We start from the raw sequence: 27,898 nt of genomic DNA, 5'->3' as shown, positions 1-27,898 counted from the left end.
ATATCGTAGGAGAGGCAATCTCCATATATCAATTCTAGTTGACCTACTGTAGTGATTCCATGTAAAAGACCCCCTCTATTTCTGTCTACTTAAGCAGACCTATTCTGGCTAGTAAACCTGATGTATTAGTTTAATTCCATTCAATCAACGAGCGAATGAAGTACACAACTAAATTTTAACTGTCTTACACGCACTCTTCTCTGGGAAATGAGAGTTTAAAATTCAATAAAACGGTAAGTTGTGTAAAAGACCGGTTTGAATGCTAGCATGCTCGATATACACTGCACCGCCTTGCTATACCGATCTTTGCCTTCATTGTCAGTGAAAGTAAGAAGTACTCATTGTGCTGTTAACAGTCATGGAAGTACATGGAAAGTACGTGCTGTAAAACCAAGTGATCGTTAGTGAGAAGTCTACGGTGTCCTGTGTATATTGTCAGTGGAACTGAGTGAGAAATGAAGTAAAATAGAGATACAATGAAAAGTACGCGAAATTATATACCTTTGTAAGTGGAAGTGAATGTGAAGTACGTGAAGCAATGTTTGTTGTAGAGAAGTTTGAGGATGTGCGGTGGGATGAGCTAGAAGTGAGTAAAAGCGAGTGAGATGTAGGCGATATGCAATGGAAAGAGAGTAAGGTGTGAAAGAAAGTGAACAAAACGCGGCATGCATTAGCATGCGTTAAGAGAGAGTGAAAGTGAGTGAAATATACGCAGTGTGCATATTTGAGTGGTAGTGAGTGAAATGTGAAGCAGGGTGCAGTGGAATTGACTTAGAAGTGAGTGAGTGGTAGTGAGTAAAATGTACACAATGTGCAGTTGGAGTGAATGAGATGTACGCAGTGGGCAGTTGGAATGAGTGAGATGTACGCAGCGCGCAGTTGGAGTGAGTGAGATGTACGCAGTGCGCAGTTGGAATGAGTGAGATATACGCAGTGCGCAGTTGGAATGAGTGAGATGTACGCATTTGGCAGTTGGAATGAGTGAGATGTACGCAGTGCGCAGTTGGAATGAATGAGATGTACGCAGTGCGCAGTTGGAATGAGTGAGATGTACGCAGTGCGCAGTTGGAGTGAGTGAGATGTACGCAGTGTACAGTTGGAGTGAGTGAGATGTACGCAGTGTACAGTTGGAGTGAGTGATATGTACGCAGTGGGCAGTTGGAATGAGTGAGATGTACGCAGTGTACAGTTGTAATGAGTGAGATGTAAGCAGTGGGCAGTTGGAGTGAGTGAGATGTAAGCAGTGGGCAGTTGGAATGAGTGAGATGTACGCAGTGGGCATTTGGAGTGAATGAGATGTACGCAGTGTACAGTTGGAATGAGTGAGATGTACGCAGTGTCCAGTTGTAATGAGTGAGATGTAAGCAGTGGGCAGTTGGAATGAGTGAGATGTAAGCAGTGGGCCGTTGGAATGAGGGAGATGTACGCAGTGCGCAGTTGGAATGAATGAGATGTACGCAGTGCGCAGTTGGAGTGAGTGAGATGTGCGCAGTGTACAGTTGGAGTGAGTGAGGGAGATGTACGCAGTGGGCAGTTGGAATGAGTGAGATGTACGCAGTGCGCAGTTGGAGTGAGTGAGGTGTACGCAGTGTACAGTTGGAGTGAGTGAGTGAGATGTACGCAGTGTACAGATGGAGTGAGTGAGATGTACGCAGTGGGCAGTTGGAGTGAGTAAGATGTACGCAGTGTACAGTGGAGGGAATGAGATGTACGCAGTGTAAAGTTGGAGTGAGTGGGATGTACGCAGTGGACAGATGGAGTGAGTGAGATGTACGCAGGGGGCAGTTGGGGTGAATGAGATGTACGCAGTGGGTAGTTGGAATGAGTGAGATGTACGCAATGTACAGTTGGAGTGAGTGAGGGAGATGTACGCAGCGCGCAGTTGGAATGAATGAGATGTATGCAGTGCGCAGTTGGAATGAATGAGATTTACGCAGTGCGCAGTTGGAGGGAGTGAAATGTACGCAGTGGGCAGTTGGAGTGAGTAAGATGTACGCAGTGTACAGTGGAGGGAATGAGATGTACGCAGTGTAAAGTTGGAGTGAGGGAGATGTACGCAGCGCGCAGTTGGAATGAATGAGATGTATGCAGTGCGCAGTTGGAATGAATGAGATTTACGCAGTGCGCAGTGCGCAGTTGGAATGAGATGTAAGCAGTGGGCAGTTGGAGTGAGTAAGATGTACGCAGTGTACAGTTTGAGAGAGTGAGTTGTACGCAGTGGACAGTTGGAGTGAATGAGATGTAAGCAGTGCGCAGTTGGCGTGAATGAGATGTACGCAGTGGGTAGTTGGAATGAGTGAGATGTACGCAATGTACAGTTGGAGTGAGTGAGACGCAGTGGGCAGTTGGAGTGGGATGTACGCAGTGGGCATTTGGAGTGAATGAGCTGTACGCAGTGTACAGTTGGAGTGAGCGAGATGTACGCAGTGGGCAGTTGAAGTGAGTGAGATGTACGCAGTGAGCAGTTGGAGTGAGTGAGATGTAAGCAGTGTACAGTTGGAGTGAGTGATATGTACGCAGTGGGCAGTTGGAGAGAGTGAGATGTACGCAGTGTAAAGTTGGAGTGAGTGGGATGTACGCAGTGGGCAGTTGGAGTGAATGAGATATACGCAGTGTACAGTTGAAATGAGTGAGATGTACGCAGTGGAAAGTTGGAGTGAGTGAGATGGACGCAGTGTACAGATGGAGTGAGTGAGTGAATGAGATGTACGCAGCGCGCAGTTGGAATGAATGAGATGTACGCAGTGCGCAGTTGGAATCAGTGAGATGTACGCAGTGCGCCGTTGGAGGGAATGAGATGTACGCAGTGTAAAGTTGGAGGGAGTGAGATGTACGCAGTGTAAAGTTGGAGTGAGGGAGATGTACGCAGCGCGCAGTTGGAATGAATGAGATTTACGCAGTGCGCAGTTGGATTGAGTATATACGCAGTGCGCAGTTGGAATGAGTGAGATGGACGCAGTGCGCAGTTGGAGTGAGTGAAGTGTACGCAGTGTACAGTTGGAATGAGTACGCAGTGCGCAGTTGGAATGAATGAGATTTACGCAGTGCGCAGTTGGATTGAGTATATACGCAGTGCGCAGTTGGAATCAGTGAGATGTACGCAGTGCGAAGTGCGCAGTTGGAATGAATGAGATTTACGCAGTGCGCAGTTGGAGTGAGTGAGGTGTACGCAGTGAACAGTTGGAGTGAGTGAGATGTAAGCAGTGTACAGTTGTAATGAGTGAGATGTACGCTGTGTACAGTTGGAGTGAGTGAGTGGGATGTACGCAGTGGGCATTTGGAGTGAATGAGCTGTACGCAGTGTACAGTTGGAGTGTTGGAATGAATGAGATGTACGCAGTGCGCAGTTGGGGTGAGTGAGGTGTACGCAGTGTACAGTTGGAGAGAGTGAGATGTATGCAGTGTACAGTTGGAATGAGTACGCAGTGCGCAGTTGGAATAAATGAGGTGTACGCAGTGCGCAGTTGGAGAGAGTGAGATGTATGCAGTGTACAGTTGGAATGAGTGAGATGTACGCAGCGCGCAGTTGGAATGAATGAGATTTACGCAGTGCGCAGTTGGATTGAGTATATACGCAGTGCGCAGTTGGAATAAATGAGGTGTACGCAGTGCGCAGTTGGAATGAATGAGATTTACGCAGTGCGCAGTTGGATTGAGTATATACGCAGTGCGCAGTTGGAATGAATGAGATGTATGCAGTGCGCAGTTGGAATGAATGAGATTTACGCAGTGCGCAGTTGGATTGAGTATATACGCAGTGCGCAGTTGGAATAAATGAGGTGTACGCAGTGCGCAGTTGGAGGGAGTGAGGTGTACGCAGTGTACAGTTGGAGTGAGCGAGACGCAGTGGGCAGTTGGAGTGGGATGTACGCAGTGGGCAGTTGAAGTGAGTGAGATGTACGCAGTGGGCATTTGGAGTGCATGAGATGTACGCAGTGTACAGTTGTAATGAGTGAGATGTACGCTGTGTACAGTTGGAGTGAGTGAGACGCAGTGGGCAGTTGGAGTGAGTGAGATGTACTCAGTGAATGAGATGTACGCAGTGTAAAGTTGGAGTGAGTGAGATGGAAGCAGTGGGCAGTTGGAATCAATAAGATGTACGCAGTATACAGTTGGAGTGAATGAGATGTACGTAGTGCGCAGTTGGAATAAATGAGATGTACGCAGTGCGCAGTGCGCAGTTGGAATGAATGAGATTTACGCAGTGCGCAGTTGGATTGAGTATATACGCAGTGCGCAGTTGGAATCAGTGAGATGTACGCAGTGCGCAGTTGGGGTGAGTGAGGTGTACGCAGTGTACAGTTGGAGTGTTGGAATGAACGGGATGTAAGCAGTGGGCAGTTGGAGTGAGTAAGATGTGCGCAGTGTACAGTTGGAGTGAGCGAGACGCAGTGGGCAGTTGGAGTGAGTGAGATGTAAGCAGTGTACAGTTGGAGTGAGCGAGATGTACGCAGTGGGCAGTTGAAGTGAGTGAGATGTACGCAGTGAGCAGTTGGAGTGAGTGAGATGTTGAGTGAGATGTACGCAGTGGGCATTTGGAGTGCATGAGATGTACGCAGTGTACAGTTGTAATGAGTGAGATGTACGCTGTGTACAGTTGGAGTGAGTGAGTGAGATGTACGCAGGGGGCAGTTGGGGTGAATGAGATGTACGCAGTGGGTAGTTGGAATGAGTGAGATGTAAGCAGGGGGCAGTTGGAATGAGTGAGATGGACGCAGTGCGCAGTTGGAGTGAGTGAGATGTAAGCAGTGTACAGTTGTAATGAGTGAGATGTACGCTGTGTACAGTTGGAGTGAGTGAGGGAGATGTACGCAGCGCGCAGTTGGAATAAATGAGATGTACGCAGCGCGCAGTTGGAATAAATGAGATGTACGCAGTGCGCAGTTGGAGGGAGTGAGGTGTACGCAGTGTACAGTTGGAGTGCGTGAGATGTACGCAGTGTACAGATGGAGTGAGTGAGATGTACGCAGTGCACAGTTGGAGTGAGTGAGATGGAAGCAGTGGGCAGTTGGAATCAATAAGATGTACGCAGTATACAGTTGGAGTGAATGAGATGTAAGCAGTGCGCAGTTGGAGTGAAGGAGATGTACGCAGCGCGCAGTTGGAATGAATGAGATGTACGAAGTGCGCAGTTGGAATGAATGAGATTTACGCAGTGCGCAGTTGGATTGAGTATATACGCAGTGCGCAGTTGGAATCAGTGAGATGTACGCAGTGCGAAGTGCGCAGTTGGAATGAATGAGATGTACGAAGTGCGCAGTTGGAATGAATGAGATTTACGCAGTGCGCAGTTGGATTGAGTATATACGCAGTGCGCAGTTGGAATCAGTGAGATGTACGCAGTGCGAAGTGCGCAGTTGGAATGAATGAGATTTACGCAGTGCGCAGTTGGATTGAGTATATACGCAGTGCGCAGTTGGAATGAATGAGATTTACGCAGTGCGCAGTTGGATTGAGTATATACGCAGTGCGCAGTTGGAATCAGTGAGATGTACGCAGTGCGCAGTTGGAGGGAGTGAAATGTACGCAGTGGGCAGTTGGAGTGAGTGAGCTGTACGCAGTGTACAGTTGGAATGAGTGAGATGTAAGCAGGGGGCAGTTGGAATGAGTGAGATGGACGCAGTGCGCAGTTGGAGTGAGAGAGATGTACGCAGCGCGCAGTTGGAATGAATGAGATTTACGCAGTGCGCAGTTGGAGGGAGTGAAATGTACGCAGTGGGCAGTTGGAGTGAATGAGATGTACGCAGTGTACAGTGGAGTGAATGAGATGTACGCAGTGTAAAGTTGGAGTGAGTGAGATGTACTCAGTGGGCAGTTGGAGTGAATGAGATGTACGCAGTGTACAGTTGGAGTGAGTGAGATGTACGCAGTGTAAAGTTGGAGTGAGTGAGATGTACGCAGTGTACAGGTGGAGTGAGTGAGATGTACGCAGTGGGCATTTGGAGTGAATGAGATGTACGCAGTGTAAAGTTGGATTGAGTGAGATGTACTCAGTGGGCAGTTGGAGGGAATGAGATGTACGCAGTGTAAAGTTGGAGTGAGTGAGATGTACGCAGTGGGCAGTTGGAGTGAATGAGATGTACGAAGTGTACAGTTGGAGTGAGTGAGATGTACGCAGTGTACAGTTGGAATGAGTGAGATGTACGCAGTGCACAGTTGGAGTGAGTGAGATGTACGCAGTGCGCAGTTGGAGTGAATGAGATGTACGTAGTGCGCAGTTGGAATAAATGAGATGTACGCAGTGCGCAGTTGGAATGAATGAGATTTACGCAGTGCGCAGTGCGCAGTTGGAATGAATGAGATTTACGCAGTGCGCAGTTGGATTGAGTGAGATGTACGCAGTGGGCAGTTGGAGTGAATGAGATGTACGCAATGTACAGTTGAAATGAGTGAGATGTACGCAGTGCGCAGTTGGAATCAGTGAGATGTACGCAGTGCGCAGTGCGCAGTTGGAATGAATGAGATTTACGCAGTGCGCAGTTGGAGTGAGTGAAATGTACGCAGTGGGCAGTTGGAGTGAATGAGATATACGCAGTGTACAGTTGAAATGAGTGAGATGTACGCAGTGCGCAGTTGGAATGAATGAGATGTACGCAGTGCGCAGTTGGAGTGAGTGAGATGTACGCAGCGCGCAGTTGGAGTGAGTGAGATGTACGCAGTGCGCAGTTGGAATAAATGAGATGTACGCAGCGCGCAGTTGGAGTGAGTGAGATGTACGCAGTGCGCAGTTGGAATAAATGAGATGTACGCAGTGCGCAGTTGGAATAAATGAGATGTACGCAGTGCGCAGTTGGAATGAGTGAGATGTAAGCAGTGGGCAGTTGGAGTGAGTAAGATGTACGCAGTGTACAGTTGGAGAGAGTGAGATGTATGCAGTGTACAGTTGGAATGAGTGAGATGTACGCAGTGTACAGTTGGAGTGAGTGAGATGGAAGCAGTGGGCAGTTGGAATGAATAAGATGTACGCAGTATACAGTTGGAGTGAATGAGATGTAAGCAGTGCGCAGTTGGAGTGAATGAGATGTACGCAGTGGGCAGTTGGAGTGAGATGTACGCAGTGGACAGTTGGAGTGAGTGAGATGTACGCAGTGTACAGTTGGAGTGAGTGAGATGTACGCAGTGAGCAGTTGGAGTGAGTGAGATGTACGCAGTGGGCAGTTGAAGTGAGTGAGATGTACGCAGTGTACAGTTGGAGTGAGTGAGATGTACTCAGTGTACAGTTGGAGTGAGTGAGATGTACGCAGTGCGCAGTTGAAGTGAGTGAGATGTACGCAGTGTACAGTTGAAGTGAGTTAGAAGTGAGTGAAATTGAGTGAGATCTACGTAGTGTGCGATAGGGTCGATTTAGAAGTGAGTGGAAATGAGTGAGATGCACACAGAGAGATCTTGACACTGTTAGTGCAGTGAATGAGAAGTACGCCTCTTGATCTAGACACTGCAATGCATATCAAAGGGAGCACTGTGCGTTGCTTTTGTCATCCTGTCGTCTTTTGCTCTTCTCCAATTACGCATTTTAAGTGTATTGTGAAACGGTTGCGTGTCAACCATTCCCTTGTTCCGTGTACCTCATTGCTTTCAACTATGCTGAGAAACTAGCCACTCTTTGCCGACCTAGTAGTGCACTATTTTCTGTTGTCGAAATATTTTTCTTAATTTACACTTAAACCAACAATTTTAAAGCAATTTATCATGCCATTATTGAATAGTCTGTACTCAACTTGATGAATGGTATCGTATTGTGAAATTATTTACAGGAGTTGTTATATATGTGAAGTGATTACTACTCTGTCACAGTAGAATACAATCATTACGATATAACGTTCAGAAAACTCTACCCCACCATTTAAATCAGCATTCAACTGCTTAAATCTACTTCATTGTTTATTGACATTGATATATCAAAGGTTGTGAACTGAACCCTGAAATATATGTATTAGAAACATATGCTTCACAAAATCAATTCCACACATGAAACGAACCCTCTTTGATAGAAAGGCTAAAACAGATTTGAGATGTTTTTGATGTAGTTACATTTTGTGGGTTTTGTCTGAGGCACGAAGCTGGATTACAATAGAACTGTTAAATAATAGAATATGACAGACCTGAATGCTCGCATTTCAATATTTATTGAACAAATATTGGTGATATGATATATGTATGTTTTAAACCCATTGACAATAATTTGTTAACATTTCGCTTGACTATTTTTCCTTGCTTTGCCAGTAATGCTTATTCTGGAATGCCGTCCGTGGTAGTTTTACAATACCCCTGATCGATTATCATGGTGGAATGTTTGTTCCGGTTCATTGAGAATGTTTGCTACGTTATTCGTGTAATAATGTTTAAACATTAATAATTCCACAATGAAAAATATTTTCCACTCCGTGAAACAGTGGTAGACAAATTTAACATCTAAATATCAAGTGCTATTTCATGTCAGAAATTTGCCAGAAATTTCCATTCAAGGAGGTATGAAGTTAAAATAACAATAACGAAAGCATATATAAACATTTAAAAGAAAAAAAACCTGTGTGTAATTTATATACGGTGTCTGATTGAATAATGTTATTTAAGGAAGTGGTTTATTTAGAGTACACTCCGTTTTTTTGTGTTATATCTCCATAACATGAAAAATAAATTCAAGTTAATCCTTATAATTTAATCTACTATACACAATCCCTGTGAAAATCAACTTTTATTGATGGACTCTTTTCTCTTAGAAGTTATTGCGCCGCTGTATCAACCAATTAAAAGCGACGTTACAAATGGCGACGTCATTTCTTTACGTTATGGGATGATAACATATATTTTTAAGCCAATGGAAATGCTTGTTACAAGCAAGATTAAATTATTATAAAACAACACAATTATTTAAGATCGTGTTAGATGGTATTATGCTAGCCACGTGTTAGCTTTCTTTTAACTAATAAATACTGAAGTGAGCCTTTCAACCTTCATTGTAGATGACGTTGAGGCAGAACCGCTTATAGAACACAGTACCGGCACGGCTACTGATGCTGAAAGCGAACCTCTTTATGGTAATACAGGTATCGGCATCTTCCCTGCAGTAAAAGTCGAGGACCTGTGGGATTACGTGAAACAGAACAAGGAAAACGAGGCGGAGGGCCTACGTCGAGAGTACCGGGTAAGGGTAATTGCTAAAAGACGAAACAAAGAAAAAACACCATATCAAAGGAAAACGAAATGGAATGTTAAAAATGAATTGATATTTCTATTTCTATACGCAAAATTCATCACGTTACTCTGTCTCCTTCAGGTTAAGATAACTACTCTCTAATAGCTTAAAGATATTGAAATTCTATTATTAGAAATAATGTCATTATGCCCAATCAACTTGCGCGTATTTCTCGATGGTTCTGTTCGGGAGCCTGAGTTAGCGGTGTCTGGAGGGAGTCATTTGTAAAGACAAAAAACGTCATTTGATAGCATGGCAATATAGAAAACAAAAACGAACCAGACTGTCATTTAGTTGGACATGCACGATCAATCTCTTTTTGGATAAATGTCAAGAAAAAAAATGACCTGAATTATCTAAATGTCGGGACTAATATGATAGTGATGCCTACTGCGACTTTAGCTCCTACACTTTAGCCGTGTGTGATTTCCGCCATAGCTTGTACGATTAATGACTTGTACAATGACGTATTGGTTTCCTACGCGAACTGTAATGGCTAACGTTAACCTTCATGTAATAGTGTAGAAGACAATGAACCAAATAGTGCAGCATTGATATGTTTTCCTTGAGATAATATTTGTGTTTTTGTTAGTTTTTTAATATGGGTGGTTGGTGTAACATCATATCGAAAGGATGTCAATATCCATCTATGAAGTCCTTTATCTCTACTGCAGTTATTTAATCATATTACGCATAGTTCTTGTGAGACAACGTTAAAGTTCTTATTCTAGGGGATGGGGGACAAAATAACTCACGTTTCACTCAGTGTCTTGTGTTACTTTCTAATTTGAATATTCTGTCATACAATTGAAAATGATTATATGCAATCAATATTACTCTATGATAAATTGATAATTCTGTATCATCAACTTATATATTCATATTGTATATGTTATATGATACAATTGATATATGCAAATTATGCATGCATATATTTTTCATTTAACACCATAAAAATAATGTTTGAAATCGCTTTCTTGTCTTTCTTCAACAGCTGATACCTGCTGGCCTGACTGCAAGTTGTGAAGTGGCGAAGAAAACAGAAAACAAAAACAAGAACAGATATGGAAATATTATTGCATGTAAGTTATATTTGTATCTCCTCGAAATTTTGTAATGTATATCTTTATTGCAGCATGATACGTGAAATAGTTGAACAGAGATGCTTCCGAGAGGATAGCAAAAATGTGTTACTTTAAAAACCTTAAATATTTTTTATTTTATTTTTCAGATGACCATACACGAGTTGTAATAAAGCCCGTGGCAAACGATATACACGATGATTATACCAATGCGAACTATATAGATGTAAGTAGAGGATATGTGACCGTCATTGTGCACGATTTAAACAGTGATGTTTATTTGCCTGTTTAAATCTCATGATTAAGAGAGAAAAAAGCTATTACAATAATGTGATCTGCGAATCAGTTTCGTATATAATTTACTCAAGCCTCACTTTCATTCTTCAGTGCTATAAAAGTGTGCAAATACATATTTAATTTAAATATTGAAATTGGCATTGCTTCCTTGCGATGATTTTTGTTTTCATTAGTCTACAGTATTTTTCGAAATACTTTTTGTAAGTGAATTTCGTTGTTATTTACGTGTTGAGTAATATAAACTGCAGTTGAGAGCCTTACCTTACACTATTTTAAAAGTTAAGTCTAATACTGATTGACGTAATGTTAGGGTAACACTAACTGACGTAAAAATGAGAGAACTCCGATTGACGTAAATAGCAGGGTCGCATTATTTAATGATAGTATGGGGACGTCATTGAATGATGTAAATATGAGGATAACATTTTTTGACGTAAAGTAAATATCAGGGTAATTATGACTGGCGTAAGTATGGACCATCTCGTGGAAACTGACACCTCGTGAGATTATTTTTGAAAACATAGTATGTAATCAATTTTAACTTTCTTTCCTAGCGATCGTTTTGAATTATCATTTCACTCGTTCTTGGTATAAATGATGATTGTGTATTCTTGGGTTTTTCTCAATTATAATCAATCGTCCGATTCAAAAAACATTTATACTCATTATGATTTAGATTACCCTGCGTTTCCCTTTTCAAAAGAAACAGTTAATCTAAAATCGTTTTATCTTATTTTTTACATTACCGTTTCTTAACTGGCTCTCTATCAATTACCTAACTAATGCATATTGTGTTTCTCTCTAGAAAACCGCTATTTAATTTCTAAATTTCCTTGTTGTTTTAAAGTATAAATAAATTGCGTTGCTTGCACATTTAATTACGGCTGCTTCTAAACTCGGCGTGTGTTTTAATGCGCACGTGAATTACCCATCCCTCATGAAATGTAATCGCTCACATGACATTAATGAAGATGTTCACAAATAACGTAAATGCAATTTTCTGAAATTAGGAGGAAGCTGACATCAATTTCTGTGTTATCTATAATGTAATATGTAACAAACAGCACATCACATCATATATCTCGCGCTCATTGTGTGTGCTTTGTCAGGACAACACAATTACAAGTCCACGGGGATATAGTTCCAACATGCAATTATTGTCGCCCATCACAATACGCTTATGTTTGATAACCAGTTCCGCCGTTCGAAATGATTTACTAACAGAACAGACTTTTTGTTGTTGTAGTCAATTCACTTTTAAATAGCATAACCTCATACGTATTAGCTGGCTATGTAGTTATTTCATTATGCCAGAATAACAGTGCAGACACTCCACATCTCTTATCAAACTGACAGTATGATTGTATGGAACTCTTCTTTACAGGGTTATAAGAAATCGAAAGCCTATATCGCAGCACAAGGTACGTAAGTTTAAGGAATGATAAGCGCATGTGGTTCTTATCAAAGCAGAACAGATAGAAGACAAAAAAATGGCGACATCATTGATCTATGGCGTTTGTTTTGCCGAGATTGTACGACCGTAATATCAACAGGAAAGGGATGTCGGGGAAATTTAATTTGCTTTTCCTTACTGACTCCAAGACAGTCGGAGGGATATCTTAGTTATAGAGCAGAAGTTTAATTACCTCGTCGTGCGTTATCATATTTGTTTGTCCGGTATAATCTGCCAACCGTTTTTGCTGCTGTACTTCTACGACGTCAATACGTCGGCAAATATAACAACCAAAGCCTTATAACAGTAGGGGGGATGTACGATTATTATCACAATTGCCAATTTATGATGCAATACTTTGGAATGAAATCGATTCTCTGGGTTGTTTTTGATGTTATCCGTTTGTCCAATTACATGAAGATAGGATTGTTTTTGCTTGATGAACAGACTTTTCTCGTTAAGATGTAGTAACTGTGATGTATTAGTTTATGATGTGTTATTTTAGACATGAATCAGGACGAGAGGAAAACGAATTTCCTGATAATTGTTCAGGCGAGTAGATGAAGGAAGCGTTTATATATGGCTCTGTTGTCTATTTCAAGACGTATCATTAGTTTATAAGTAATCGTTGGACTCGTGTCACTATTTTCTCAGGGATAGAATGTTTATTGGAGCATAAAGTCTATTATAAAATGTTAATGTTTTATTTCTTAGTGGGTTGATTGTCATTCAAACGTATACCTATTTACTTTAGGCCCAACAAAGCCCACAATAGATCATATATGGAGAATGGCGTGGCAAGAGAAATCCAAGACAATTATCATGCTAACAAACCCAACAGAGACGGGCAAGGTCAGTACCCAAAATTAGAAGTGGTCACCTTTACTTGTTGTTGACTAGTAATTATAATCATATTTGTATGCAAAAGTTACAAATTTTAAGGTTTTTCGTATCATTGGTTCATAATGAAATATTCATGGAAATAATGTGTCATGACAAAGCTTGATTGTTTCTTAGTAACCTGCAATGTACCTTATAAAACATCAATCGAATATTGCACATTTTCTATTTGAAACGTTAGACTTTTAATTCGGCTAATAAACGTATGAATTTAAATCAATTACAAATGTTTATTTTTTTAGAAAAAATGCGAGCAATATTGGCCCGACACAGGAAAAGAAATATATGCTGGTATAGCAGTAGAACTTGTCGACGTTGACCATCTACCAGATTTCACAATCCGTACATTCCAACTCTCTAAGGTGGGTATTCCTATACCGATAACCGAATACAGTGTTCTGTCGTAAATATAAAAACAAAATAGAAACATATTCCAAAAAAATATGTTTTGAATAAAATTTGATGAACGTTCCAAACATCCATATATGTTTCATTGTTGTTAATGATAAAATATATCACCATGTTAAAAAAAAGTCTAATGCACCTTAATATTCGAAAAAGGTAAAAATGCAGCATAGTTTGTGAGAACAAATACAGTACAATGTTCGAAAAAGTCTTACTCGATAAAAATGATAAAAGAGTCAAAGTAGCGAAGCATTATCTTTAATACAGTCGAAAACAACAGTTAAATGTTTATGGTAGTATTAACAACCATTACTGTACGATGTTGGATTCATATACAGTACAACATTTAATAATGTTAAAAGTTGAATATCTTTATTTCACGTCTGTTCTGTATTTACTTAATTGTGTCTCGCTTGATGACGCTTAACTAAGTATCTTCCCATTTGGCCATGTAAGTAATTTTGTGCAACCTGGTTGTGTTATATCAATTAAGCTTCTATTAGAATTAATTGTACACGATTAAACGTATGATATGTTGTTTACAGGGTAACCAATTCAGTGAGCTAAAGCAGTATCACTATACCACGTGGCCAGATCACGGCGTGCCACGCTTCGGTAACTCCTTGCTGTTACTGCGACAGAAAATTCGGGCCTACGACAATCTTGATGCAGGACCACCGATAGTGCACTGCAGGTAAGCTACTGAATTAAATTATAGCAAGGAGCAAGGAATTATCTGTGTGTACATATTATAGCAAGGAAATATCTGTGTGTCGTTTATAGCAAGGAAATATCTGTGTCTACATTATAGCAAGGACATATCTGTGTGGACTGTAGTATTGTAATGATTCATTCTGTTACACTTTTGAATTATAATAGATGAAAGATCACGACTTTCAGTTATTGATTATAAATAACTTGCACATGCTTCGTTATCTCTCTTTTGGTTGGCGTTTGTCCTGATTTTAAGTTCGTATCATGGCTGAAGGTTTTGAGTGTTAATCATTTGTTGTTTCTTGACTGTTACACTGTTTGTAAATCTGATTTATTTTCATGAGACGGAACTTGTCGGCTTTTAAGGATTCACCATTTACGAAGTTGATTTATTGCATACCTTTCAGCTTGTATAAAAGTACATATCCCTTGGGAAGGATTTATTGGAGACAAGTAAAAACAATACCTAAGGCCTCCAAAATAGACAAAAAAAGTTAAATACATAGATCATCGAACGTAGCACATGGACCATATGATTTGGTAACTCCACCAGGATTGTAGAGCCCGCGGCTACACAGTTATTACATTAACGTCCATAAATTCAAGTTATTGTTTTGAAACCGAACCCTTTAAACAATCCCCAGAGACTTTTGTAGCAAGAACACATTACTTTGTCCTTCTCGGCCAAGGCAGAGGTCTGACGCTGAACATTTATTAAATATAGAATGCTGTAGGCTAAACAGCAGACATACAATCGTGTGTAGTTACATTAGTCTCGTATCTATAGTGCAAATAGCTGCAGCGACAGGTGTGGGTTTGTGCTTCAGTCATTTTTTGAGCCTCTAATTAATCTGTAATTATGGATTTTGATTTGGAAAGATATAGAAACGCCTGATATCCTGAATGAATGCGGTGATGTTTCGTTAAGATATGTGTAGAAATCCCAACAGACGTCGTTTCGAAGAGGGAGGCTGTGCAAGGAAGCTTCTTCAGTGACAAGAATGCCCGGATTAGCCTAACATCGTTTTTCACTAAAAGCAAAATTCATTTTAAAATCTCCAGGATTTGTCTAGAAGCGTGTTAATGATAAATTATTACTGTCCACATAAAAGATTCATTACTGGTGTCGTCGTTGTACATTATCCAACGAATTGACTCATTCCCGGCGTATGCTAGAAATGTGTTGTTAGTATTTCAGTTAGCTGTACTTTGAGTAACGTATGAACTTGGTCGGATGTCGACATGTGATTCTCATATACGCTAACCATTGATTCTTTTCATAGACAGAAAGAATTATTTTGATTTTTGTGACATATACTTAAAATTTGTTTACATGCAGATTATTTTTAGACACCGAAAATATTATAAAAAATATTCAAGTAGTATGAATCGTTAGCTTTCTAATTTTATATCTAAGATTCAAATGTTCCCGTTCATGTGTCCTACATTTGTATGACATTATTTTACGAAATGCGATACTTTTAACATATAAGCATTACCGATTAAAAAACACAAGCACTGGACATTTTTTGTTCTGGCAATATTAAACCTTTCACCACTCACTGAACCTCATAAACGGAAACATGTTTTCCTTATTGTACGGATTTATGCACAATTTTGAAATAATTGCTTCGTATGTTTTACGACGGTTCCCTAGATTGACGACTCTTGAAAATTGTACGTTGTGATATGCCACAGGGCTCCGATATTGCCGTAAATATGTCGTAGTAGCAGAGTACACAAATCAGAATTTACTACTCCCACACCGACCCGTACCCATTAACATAAATTGTGGAGTCCCCACGGGTTACGCCCTTTGTAACTATGATAGTTCATCAGCTCATTGTTTTGTTGCAGTGGTAATCAAACAGAGATTGCTTTTCATTGTTCACCAATTACTGACGGTGGTTTAACCTTGAAAAGGTCTCTTTGTCTTGTCCGATGGAACTTCTGATCGCTCCCTGAAATATCACAGACTTCGCTTCCATATGACCAAGCTAATTGCAGTGTTAACGAATGCTTTCTCGGACAATGGGATAATCGGAGTTTTATGTAATTATTTATCAACGTTATGGATTGAAATCTCATTTAGGTGAATAGATTGGTGGACGATTGTTTCGCTGAATCACTGATGGGTTTTCCACATGGCACATGCCCAGTTTTGCCCACTTTGCGGTTAATATGATTCATTTCTTCAATATCCGGTCTGCGGCGCGCCCCTAGGTGACGGTTAACGATCAGAGGTTCGACCTGAGGCCTATATTGAAATATCTAGACATGTGTTGAGCCTCGTTTTTCATTAACGTTGCCTGATTGGTAGGGGCCGGTGGTAGGATCTTGATACAGGTGTTCATTAAATAACCTAGTATTGTAGTTTTTCAAAGGAAACAATAACTGGATCAATTTTATGTAAGCATTTTATTCCATTGCATAAATAAATAAGGAAATTAAAACCTGATTAAAACAACAAGAATAATAGAATTTTGAATCGTACTAGAGCTAATGTGACAGTTAAGTATAAACCCAATATTGTGTTATGCTTGATGTACCTCAGGACGGTACCATAGTCTGCTGTTGAGCTAATCTAATACAATACTGCCATTGATGATTGCGTTAGGATAATTATACTTAATATGTCTATTTTTGCCTTTAAGATTGTGCCGGTAACACAGTGTCTATTCGTTATACGTTCTTTGTGTGTTTTACGATCTGATAATGCAATCAAACGTAATAACGCTGATACATAAAACACCTTTCGGGTAGCCTCGATGCTGACTCACCATGAAGTACTTAGCGGGTGATCTATACAGTTTCAATATTATGCTACAGTTCCACCTGATATCTTGGACACAGCCCTTTAATGTTTCACTGATCGATGAAAACGCCAGCTCCACCCCTCACTAGTCGCCTTCATAGAGATGTGCCAAATCCATTGTTGACGCGTTCAGTCAGATAATCACTTTTTAACACCTTAAGCGAACGGTGCAACGAAATGGTGAGAGTGCAATGGACACACTGCCAGCTAGAGTTTATCCACTGGAAACAGTTCTATAAAAACAGAGTATCAAAGACGGTAGGCCGAAGCATGCTGGACACGTTTTAACTTCACGCTGTGAGCAATACATTGTATAAATTATTAGAGATTTCGTAGACCATTGTTCCCTTCCATTTCCTCCAATAAAATGTTTGATGCAATCAAGTGTAATCACACGAGCTAGCCACCATTCCCCCATGTAAATGTATTCATTTAATGCAAAAAGGATATTGCTCCGTCCTTTTCCATTATAAACCTCCATTTCCGAATATGGTATCGCACGTGTTAGCCGATACCAAGCGCATTCTTGCACAATTGATTTGAAGGAATGGCTAATACATCTAGCCGGAGGCTATAAAGGCATCGGTGATTGTTACAAACCTAGTAGTGGATAGGAATTAACAATGGCCGAAGCAATAAAATGACTATTAGGTCTGAAGTTGATGCCATTCCGTTAAAACATTTTCTGTTATGCTGTTTTTTTCTCATGTCTACAAGTTGATGGAAAACACTTTCCTGAAAATATTGTCATTAAAACGCAAAATAAGTATACTCTTAAACCAAAGGTAATTGACAGCATTCTGTACAGCATGCAATTGCTGGCAAACACTCGCAAATATTTCCATAAAATTTAAATGTGTTAAAAAAGGTTGTGCCGATGTTCCAGTAATTATTTATTCCGTTTGACCTTTAGTTTTTATTTAGTACATAAAACCACATTTGTTTGTACGCGACATGACTCTTTTCCCCTCTGCTTGACCTTCAGTGCTGGTGTTGGCCGAACTGGGACATACATTGCAGTAGACGTTAACCTTGACCAGGCTAAGAATGAGGGCTTGATAGACGTCCACAATTTTGTCCAACAGATGAGGACAATGAGGGTCAACATGGTCCAGACATTGGTAACGTTTGCTTCAAGCTCCACTGCACACTTAGGCTGTTCATTTCATGCTTGCCTGACTCCTAATTATTACAACAACGGTTATCACAGAAGTTAGGAAGGAAGGAATATTGATTAAGATGACAAGTGTATCTCTAACACATGCAAACCTGTACAGTATGTCCTATAAAACAATATTGTTCAGTGAACACACGTACGTCCATATATACGGATATTCAGTGCATTATATAAAACAAATGATCAACCCTTTTAGCAAGTAGATTTGCATATTCTTACGATCTATTCTTCGAACAGTCATTCCGACATTGTGAGATTAATAAGTATATTAAGTTAACATGACGTAACCAGTTTAAATCCACTTTACCAGTCAGAACAAAATTTAGGTTGCTCTATATGTAAACTATTATTTACATTTATTTTAGATACATTGTAAAGTTTGAGATAAAAATCATACAGAATGCCATCTGGCGTATCCAAAAACAAAATTTTCTAACATGTTAAGATGGAGATTGCATGTTTCTGATAAATATTTATGAAAATTACAATTTATTGATATGGTGGCTAAGATTATAAAATAATTTTAAAAAGAAAAATTAAATGATTTTGTATAACCAATACACATGCAGAATCTGTATAAAAAATGGAGGGAGGGGCATATTCCGTTCGTACATTAAGATACAAGATGAAGGAAGCCTTGCTAAGTATTTTCTTACATTAATTTGAAGTATGATCAAAGCTTTCACTTGTAAAATATGTTCTGTTAGTATTAAATGTATATAGACGACTTTTTTTTTACCCCACCTATCTTTTGTTTCAGGAACAATACATGTTTGTTTACGATGTTCTACTGGAAGCCTTAATATGTGGAGACACGTCAATAACTCTCGATTCTTATCCAGACACCTTATCAGAACTGCTGCAATATGAACAGAGTATAGGGAAAACGAAACTAGATGAGCAGTACGAGGTAACTGTTTACGACTATACTCCAAAGAAGTTCCGAATGCATGATTAGAAAAGGCACTTCTGCGAAAGCTTAACTTGCGGTCAAAGTTATTTGTCTTGTTTTCATAAAAATTACACCAGACAGCAAAAGTATAACACGCACGATGACAGCAATCCACACAATTTCGTAACACACTTAATCATTAAGTACAGATAACAAACGCAGACGGAAGAGACACAAGTGGGATAATACGAAATGTAAAACAATATTACGCAAGGCCTGCTATTTAATATACACAGAAATACATTTGCAAAATACGAACTGTGCGTCGCATCTGTACGGGTTGATTATATAATATTTCTGCAATTCACCTACATATAGGTATTTTGATCCAGGTATGCAAACCATCGGAGAAAGCTTAACCGCTATGTGGTAGTTGTCAGTATATATTTATCTATCGGTTAGGCAAGGTGCAGGTGAGTTCCACTCACTTGCAGAGCTCGAATTAAAAATAATTCTTGCTCAGTGATGTAGTTCTTTGTAACAACTGACTGTTATTTATGTATATGGATATAGTTATCCATGAATTATATAAATACTCTGCCACACTACAAAAACTTCTTCATCACTGAATATTAAATTTATCACTTTAAAAAGCAATGGCTTGAGAGGAGAACCTGGAAAATGGCATGCCTGTTTTTACCAGACTATTCTTACTGTCATTGAAATGTATTGCCCTTAACACGCGAGGCTGTTTTTATTCACAGGGTTATTATCAAATAAACTTCATTAGATTGTCTTTAGTAAATATTTTACAGTGTAGACAAAATTATATATCAAAATTACAGACCATTCCGCCTCCATTTAAAGATAGTAACTTCATTCAAACTACATACAGGCACGGCAAGACGTCAATATTCAAAATGATATACTGGAGCATCAAGTAATATCAACAAAAAAGGATAGAATAGAATACACATGGGTCTTGGTAACTGGTCTGTAATTGTTTAATACAGTATCTTAGTCTCTGTGTTTCATCCCACATACTTTGTAATCGCTGGTCACAACCCGCATGTCTCTACAAGAGGGGAGCGGCACGATTTTACATCATATTTATGTATAAAATTCATACAGGTACTGTCATCCCTTAAGACGGTGGTTTATTGTGTTAAAATCGTATCTCACCATATGTTTTTGTTCTGTATTATTTTTGTACCTGATGTTTTAGTATTCTATTATGTGCTTTCGTCTCTGAACCTGGTGTTCATAGTGTCTTGAAAAAAGGAGCATGTTGTTTTTGGCAAGCATGTTTGTTTGCACTGAAGTGTCTTATATACAAGTGCAGTTTACATATTATCAAATACTGTTAAAGTAAACGTATTTCTGAAATACTTGTGCTGACTATTATTATATCAGTTAATTATCGCCATTCATTTACTCTTTTTTATGAATAAAATACATTTATATATCTTTTTTTCATCTTAATTTTACGTAGGTACTTAAATTAGTAACAAATACAATGGAACGGGACGAAACGACGGTTGCTCTTCGTCCCGAGAATATATTCAAGAACAGATGTAAAATGATTGTACCGGGTAAGTCTTTATTCGCACGTACTGAACTTACATATTACGTCATAGATACAACTGATACAGCATAATACCTTATGCAACATTATGCGTTGCCGCATTAACATTTACAATGACTCTTTGTGCTGCTATTTTTATCGATAGCTAACAATAAAATGATATTTCTGAACTCCGTTACCTTAAAGAATCTAAAGCAAACATGGTTGTTAACAAGTGCAACACAACACTAATATTATTTCTTTGTATTTTCTAAAATATTTTTTTTAAACTTTGCTTTAAAGAAAGTTTGATTCTCTCTACATTCCACATAAACGTATCATTTTGTGTGTAGATGAATTAGCAACACAACCTTAAAGTGTCGAAATTATGATTCACAATGATATGTTCAGCTCATTAGCACGAGTTGAACATCTGAGCCTCGATGCATGCTTATGAAGTGCTCAGTAATGGGCTTGATTTGTTTTTCGTTTTTTCAGACTTGATATGATACCGATAGGTTACATATTACGTGTATAATGCTGTTTTTTCATTATCATGTCATTGTCTGTCATACACAGCGAACAGATGTCGACCGTATCTGATGACTCGGGTAGAGGATTACAACGATTACGTCAATGCAAGCTTCCTCAATGTAAGTTCCATCACAGCCATCGCGTGTTAGGATCGATATTGACAGGGCACACCTCTTGATAGAGTAATATGTTGAAATTGATATTAATGAGTGAATCTTTAACCGTAGCTATAATAACTTTCAACTGTCAGTTTCAGTTTCCTAAGCGCACTATTTCGGTTATATGTCAGGGTTATAATCAAAAGTCAATTATATGTTTAATGTCACGAACAGAAATGATGCAATTTGTTTAATGAAAAAGTGACGTTTACTCAGGAAAACTGATATTTACTTCGGTCTATTGCTGCCAAAACCATAATCAAAATACGAATACAAATTTAAAAGAAGCATTTAAATGCTCAAACGATGAGATGTTAGGTTTTGTTAAAAATACCGTATAAAAGTAGTGTTGGTTGGTAGATAAATGTTTTTTTTAAATAGGTCTTACAGAAGTCAAAAATAATAACAAAATTAATTTCGTTGTTACATCTTGCCACCCAATTCCCGACAACAAATGAAACTGCGGGATAGAATATACAACAATGCTCGTACATTTGCCTTCAGGGTTACCGGCGGAAGGACGCGTACATTGCCACCCAGATGCCCATGCCAAACACAGTGGTAGACTTCTGGAGAATGATATACGACCACAACTCCTACTGTATTGTCATGTTGAACGAGGTGGATCCCCATGACGAGGTGACATACATTTTACAATGCTTTCATTCTATGTATATCGTATACATATCCTTCTATTGTGTGACTTCTTCAGTAGTCATTAGTGTTCTTACTTCCATGTTAATTTACTTCCTTAGAAGTTTGATAGAAAGATGTAATTTTTATGACGTCACATTGTATTCGGTAAACAATAAATGAAATGTTGAATGTCGCTGTTGAGCAATTTACATTCCTTTAGTTTGTAAACAAAGAATCTATTATATTATATTTTGTATTTTGTTAACATTTGAATTTGTTCTATTTGAAAATATGAAGAACCATATTTCCAATGTAACATTTATTTATGTACCTGTGTAGATGATGGAGCAGTACTGGACGTTAGACACGTGTGGTGAAAAGTACGGACCATTCATTGTGGAGACCACTGCTGAAATCAAGTCTGACCCCAGCATCACAGTACGGGACTTCACGATCACCAATACCCAAAACGTAAGGATAAATGATCTCAACCAAAGAAGCTTGGATGTTTATCTTGGCCTGGTTACTAGTTCTCGGAGCTTAATTAGCTTAGAGAGAGATTGATTATAACACGAACAGTAGCATGTGTACTTGCGCTTCGGTGTCAAGTGATATATGAGTAAGTCAATTCGTCCTATGAGGGTGTCGGTCGACTTCCACACGTAGGGTTGACATTATTGAATGTAGGTCAAAGTTATTTGGTGGACGTGACTAACGAAACAAAGCATTGCTAGTATGAATGTTTGTGAAAAAGCATGTCACACTAACTTTCAAACCGTATTTAGGATATGTAGAGGATAATTTTCAACGGGTTTTTTGCAGAATCCTCAACTCTTCTATAACTCGTACACCCCTGAAATTTCATAATGAACCATTCCAACTTTTGAACTTGCAGAGTTCACATTTGTCTTCAGGGACGAATATTATAACCATTATGCGTACCACCATAAGAGATGGATTTCAGACATATCGATCGTAGTACAACTCTTTTTCTACGTAGCGACTTTAATCGAATGTGAATTTAGAAACAAAATCTGAACGGAGTTATATCAACTGCATGATCAAATTTCGAATATTTGGTATATTTTATTTTTATTTAAACTAGTTCACTCAGATACAAATGACTTGTTGTCAATTAAAAATTAAAGCTTACATGTCTTTTCGATAAATTCAGCCTCACATTAAAACCAAACCTAGATAAGGTTAGAATTGTTCCTATGCCAACTGTCTGATGTGATATCTTGCCACCGAACTCAACAACTATATAGTCAACTAGAAATGCCAGCATTCTGATGGACTTATCTATGCTAAAGAAATTTTACAATTAAGGAATCATACAATTGATCAAAATTTGGTTTCCAGAGACGAGTTCCCTTGAAATAAGCTCATGTTTAATCTACGAACCGTCTTATTCGTTGTAACAGCCTTCAAGAATAGTGTCTGTTCTTTAAAAAAAAAAAAAAATGAGTTTTATGTTAGTAATACTCGTGTTAGCATTCAATTTTTAGAGAGAAATACAATACACGACAAGAAGCACTTAACAACACTGATAAATATGATATATATAAATTTATAAATAACAATATATAAAGTATCAAAGCTATATATACAGTATCAAAGGAATTTCTATTGCACACATGTTTCATAAAACAATTCCAATTTCAAGTTTTCATTATAGCGAGCTTTTGAAATGAAAACGGATTCAAGATAGTATGCATCCTATTACCAATAAATTATACACATACATTGCAAAATAAACATTTATGTTTTCATCAGCTATTTGATATCGCCAACTTGAAGTTTATAACGAATGAAATCGCGTTAGATCATATTACGATCATAACATGTAGCAGAAATTATACACAATGTAGAAATATAATCATTGCCTTGCACAGAACTAATGTGATAAATATAGCTATGTAAAATCCGTAAAATGCAGTGAAAGTTTTTCAACAGTCTACATATTTTGGCATCCTTTGTTGACCCCTGATAACAGAAATGTATTACCTTGTTCCAAAGACACTCTCCCAACTTGATCTTACCTACTTTTCGACGTCTCTCTGCAGCCCCAAGAGGTACCACGGGTTGTGAGACAGTTTCACTTCCATCGATGGCCCGAAATGAGTGTGATACCTAGCTCGAGAGCTGCCCTGCTTGAACTCCTGGACCAAGTTGAGATTTGGCAGAAGCAGAGTGGCAACAGACCTGTCACCGTCCACTGTTTGTAAGTATCGTTACCATTGCGCTCGCCACACAACTTCTTAAACAAGGACTACTTTGTAATCAGTATTTCATTCTAACAATATTGACAACAGTAAAACTTCGTATTTTGTTGGTTTAATAGTTCGCACATGTACTACAAATTGGAATTCCCAAAATTGCTTTATCGCGGTATAATGTTTGTAATTTAATGAGTTCCTACACAACTACAAAAGTTTTAAGTGTGTAATGTTATGATATCCTACACGAAATCTTCGTTTTATAATTGAAAGCTTGAAGAGCTGCTATACAATTTATTTTGAAAATTAGAAATATTTACATCTGATCTAGAGTCTGCATTTCCCGAAAACATCCGACCGCAAAAACACCTTAAATATAAATACGCAAAACCCGAAGTTTTTACGGTATATATATATATAATTAACGGTTGTTATTTCGTGCTCTGCTCATGTTAGTATGTGCATGCGATTTCCGTTTTCCTCAGTACAGGAATTCAATTTCAACATGCCATTAGTCTAATTCAAGTTCAATGTATAATTTAAATCAGCGATATTTTCAGAATATTCAAAAATTGAAATGCAAATGTTCGGAGATTTAGAAATGGTCACCCTGAAATAACATCAACTGAAATACTCTGCGTTATTGTTTAAAAACGGGGTTCAGATTTGTTAAAATAAATGTGAATTAAAATGTCATTTAGCTATCGGAATGTGATAAAACCTATTCCTGACGTTCCTACTTCTTCATACATTTTTACAACCTGACACTTGGATAAATCTAATCGGGCTCGTTCTCCAAGTAACTAACACTTTGTAAATAGCATCTGTACACCTACCATTCTAGAAGCCTTTTACTTGATTACATACCTACATTGAAAGAGCCGCGATATATGTATGTGTCGGGGCACTATTAAAATGGTCCTATCTGAGTATTTAGAACCCTGGTCAGCCTATCAGCGATATTATAGTCTCGAACGGAAGTTATTAAACCATTTCTTTGTGATCAGAAACAAGATATCTAAAACAAAAATTGATACCATAGAGAGAAGACTTCAAAAATATACTTGTATTGCATTGGTTTATTTAATGACAAATTGTATAAGTGTATCCAGAATAGACCTACATCAATAGAAACGAAGAGTTAATTCATTATGATGAAGTTTTATGATATTGATTTTGTATTAATCAACACTTAAAACGATACATACTGTCTGGCAAACGACACTATACATTATTCCTAGTGTGTGCATTAAATGTTCCTGGAAGATAAATGGCATCGTGACCTGGTGTATGTAGAGATGCCTGCCCTCCGCGGATATAAATGGATATCTAGGACTACCTAGGTGTGTGTTGTAATGGATTAACCACACATAAATCGACGGTAGACCCAATTACTGTCTGTCGATTACATTCCACATTGATTATTGTTTGTACCGAGACGACTGTGTGCCTAATAGAAATTAGACGTTGTCATCGGCCGGTGTACTCAGAGATTAGGGTGAAATAACCGCTTTGTCCAGTTCCAATATAGTCGTCTGCTACACAACCAAGGTACAATTAGACATTAAAGAACACACGTCATTTCAATGTCAATAAAACCGTTGTGCCTGTGCTATCAATGGTGTAAGGTAATGGAAGTGATCAAAAAGATGAAGCAGGGCAAATAATAACTTCCTAGATTGACTTTGATAATTAACTTTGTGTTAACATGGACAGCTTTGTAAACTTAGGTTTTTTCTCTCAATATGTACTTAGCGTGGTATACATTGTGTTTATGTACATAGCGTGGTATACTTTGTGTTAATGTACATAGCGTGGTAGACATTGTGTTTATGTACATAGCGTGGTATACTTTGTGTTTTTGTACATAGCGTGGTATACATTGATGCATTGTGTTTATGTACATAGCGTGGTAGACATTATGTTTATATACATAGCGTGGTATACTTTGTCTTTATGTACATAGCGTGGTATACATTGTGTTTATGTACATAGCGTGATAGACATTGTGTTTATGTACATAGCGCGGTATACTTTGTGTTTTTGTACATAGCGTGGTATACATTGATACATTGTGTGTATGTACATAGCGTGGTAGACATTGTGTTTATGAACATACCGTGGTATACTTTGTGTTTATCTAGAAAGTGTAGTATACCTTGTGTTTATATAGAAAGTGTAGTGTACCTTGTGTTTATATAGAAAGGGTAGTATACCTTGTGTTTATCTAGAAAGTGTAGTATACGTTGTGTTTATCTAGAAAGTGTAGTATACGTTGTGTTTATTTAGAAAGTGTAGTATACTTTAGTGCTTCTATAGAAAGTGTAGTATACGTTGTGTTTATTTAGAAAGTGTAGTATACTTTAGTGCTTCTATAGAAAGTGTAGTATACTTTAGTGCTTCTATAGAAAGTGTAGTATACCGTGTGTTTATATAGAAAATTTACTTTGTGTTTGTATAGAAAGTGTAGTATACTTTGTATTTATATAGAAAGTGTAGTGTACCTTGTGTTTATATAGAAAGCGTAGTATACTTTGTGTTTATATAGAAAGTGTAGTATACCGTGTGTTTATATAGAAAATTTACTTTGTGTTTATATAGAAAGTGTAGTATACTTTGTGTTTATATAGAAAGTGTAGTATACTTTGTGCTTCTATAGATAGGGATTTTCGTCGTATAGATAAGATTTCAAATGTTGTAATCAATGACAGTTGATCAGGGAAATATTTTAAGTCAGTGATTAACGTCTTCTGTGCACGCAAAGATGAAATCCCACGACAATTGCAAATTGACAGCGGAACGGTAGAACTTCAGCCATGTTTTATAAGGTATCGAAATTCACAAGTATTTACATTTGGCGAGACATTTGGAGACATCAACGTTGCGTCTTGATTGTACTTGTAAGTACTCATAGAGATAATTGTTGTCTGCCGCATAGGATTGAGTCTGTGTCGATTTCCTAATCGTAGCTTGAGGTATTCGTCTGTGTTTCTGTCTCAAGATCGCTTGTTTGTTTGACGTCTGTGTACTCGCGCCGACGTACTATTTGCACCGACAGTAGGGACTAAAGTTATTGTGATGTGTATCTCCTACTACACTTTAACAGTTCTAAATAAGTAAATCCTGTTACCCTCTATAGTCTAACCTCGTCTAATTAATTAATTAATTAGCGCATTTACATTATGTGTATGTATTAGTTACAATGAGATAATTATTCACACAATGGACGCAAATCTTACACATTTTGAAAATAAAAACATCTTTAAAGGATGCTGTAGTGTTTGAAATTTGCTGATGTTGCAATCAACAGCAAACATAATGCTGATAAGAAATTCTGAAGAACCGTTGGGTTAACGAAAAGCTGTTGTTAACGGCGCTATAATTTGTTTTGTATTACAAGTAACATTTCATGATATTCTACAAAAAGAAATCAAAAGTATGAAGTAATGAGGCATCTTTTTCAAGTTTTTCGATGCAAAAAAAAAGCCAAATAAAGCATGAAAATTTTTACTACACCATATAGCCATATGTCAACAGTAATTTTATTCTCATACGTCGTTGTTGACAAAGCGATCCATTATATTATTTAGAAAGATAAATTGGTCTAGAAATATTTTTATCGTTAAAAAAGCATGGAAAGCATGTTTCGAAGCCATATTTAAGACAAACGTTTGACCAAACTTAATGACTGAAAATTGTTGGAAAACTTATAGTTGGGGAAGATTTACTTTAAAAAAAAAAAAAAAAAGTGATTTTTTAAACTTTGAACAAAAAATATATATTATAATGGAGTAAGGCAGCATATACCATTAAGGTGTTCGAGGATTCTTTTGATGATATTTGACGCATCTGTTTC

At 38.2% G+C, this 27,898-nt stretch overlaps 1 protein-coding gene across 2 annotated transcripts in view; it reads left to right on the top strand.

Annotated features, from left to right (window-relative positions):
- Positions 1 to 27,898, top strand: part of LOC110442831 (receptor-type tyrosine-protein phosphatase S-like) — a 135,614-nt gene that overhangs the window by 101,898 nt on the left and 5,818 nt on the right. The window contains exons 19-32 of one of the 2 annotated variants that reach the window (XM_021486644.1): positions 9,048 to 9,145; positions 10,191 to 10,278; positions 10,428 to 10,504; positions 11,960 to 11,996; positions 12,783 to 12,880; positions 13,171 to 13,290; positions 13,879 to 14,027; positions 17,848 to 17,983; positions 18,800 to 18,949; positions 20,424 to 20,523; positions 21,075 to 21,148; positions 21,692 to 21,826; positions 22,163 to 22,294; positions 23,890 to 24,047. In XM_021486644.1, coding sequence (XP_021342319.1) covers positions 9,048 to 9,145; positions 10,191 to 10,278; positions 10,428 to 10,504; positions 11,960 to 11,996; positions 12,783 to 12,880; positions 13,171 to 13,290; positions 13,879 to 14,027; positions 17,848 to 17,983; positions 18,800 to 18,949; positions 20,424 to 20,523; positions 21,075 to 21,148; positions 21,692 to 21,826; positions 22,163 to 22,294; positions 23,890 to 24,047 — 1,552 coding nt within the window. Of the gene's footprint in view, positions 1 to 8,963; positions 9,146 to 10,190; positions 10,279 to 10,427; positions 10,505 to 11,959; positions 11,997 to 12,782; positions 12,881 to 13,170; positions 13,291 to 13,878; positions 14,028 to 17,847; positions 17,984 to 18,799; positions 18,950 to 20,423; positions 20,524 to 21,074; positions 21,149 to 21,691; positions 21,827 to 22,162; positions 22,295 to 23,889; positions 24,048 to 27,898 lie in introns of both variants that reach the window. The other variant, XM_021486643.1, reaches the window with a different exon arrangement.

Source organism: Mizuhopecten yessoensis, unplaced genomic scaffold, assembly GCF_002113885.1.
Source record: "Mizuhopecten yessoensis strain PY_sf001 unplaced genomic scaffold, ASM211388v2 scaffold716303, whole genome shotgun sequence".
Taxonomy (NCBI): domain Eukaryota; kingdom Metazoa; phylum Mollusca; class Bivalvia; order Pectinida; family Pectinidae; genus Mizuhopecten; species Mizuhopecten yessoensis.
The sequence above is the reverse complement of the archived record's forward strand: the minus strand, read 5'-3'. Positions and strand labels throughout refer to the sequence as shown.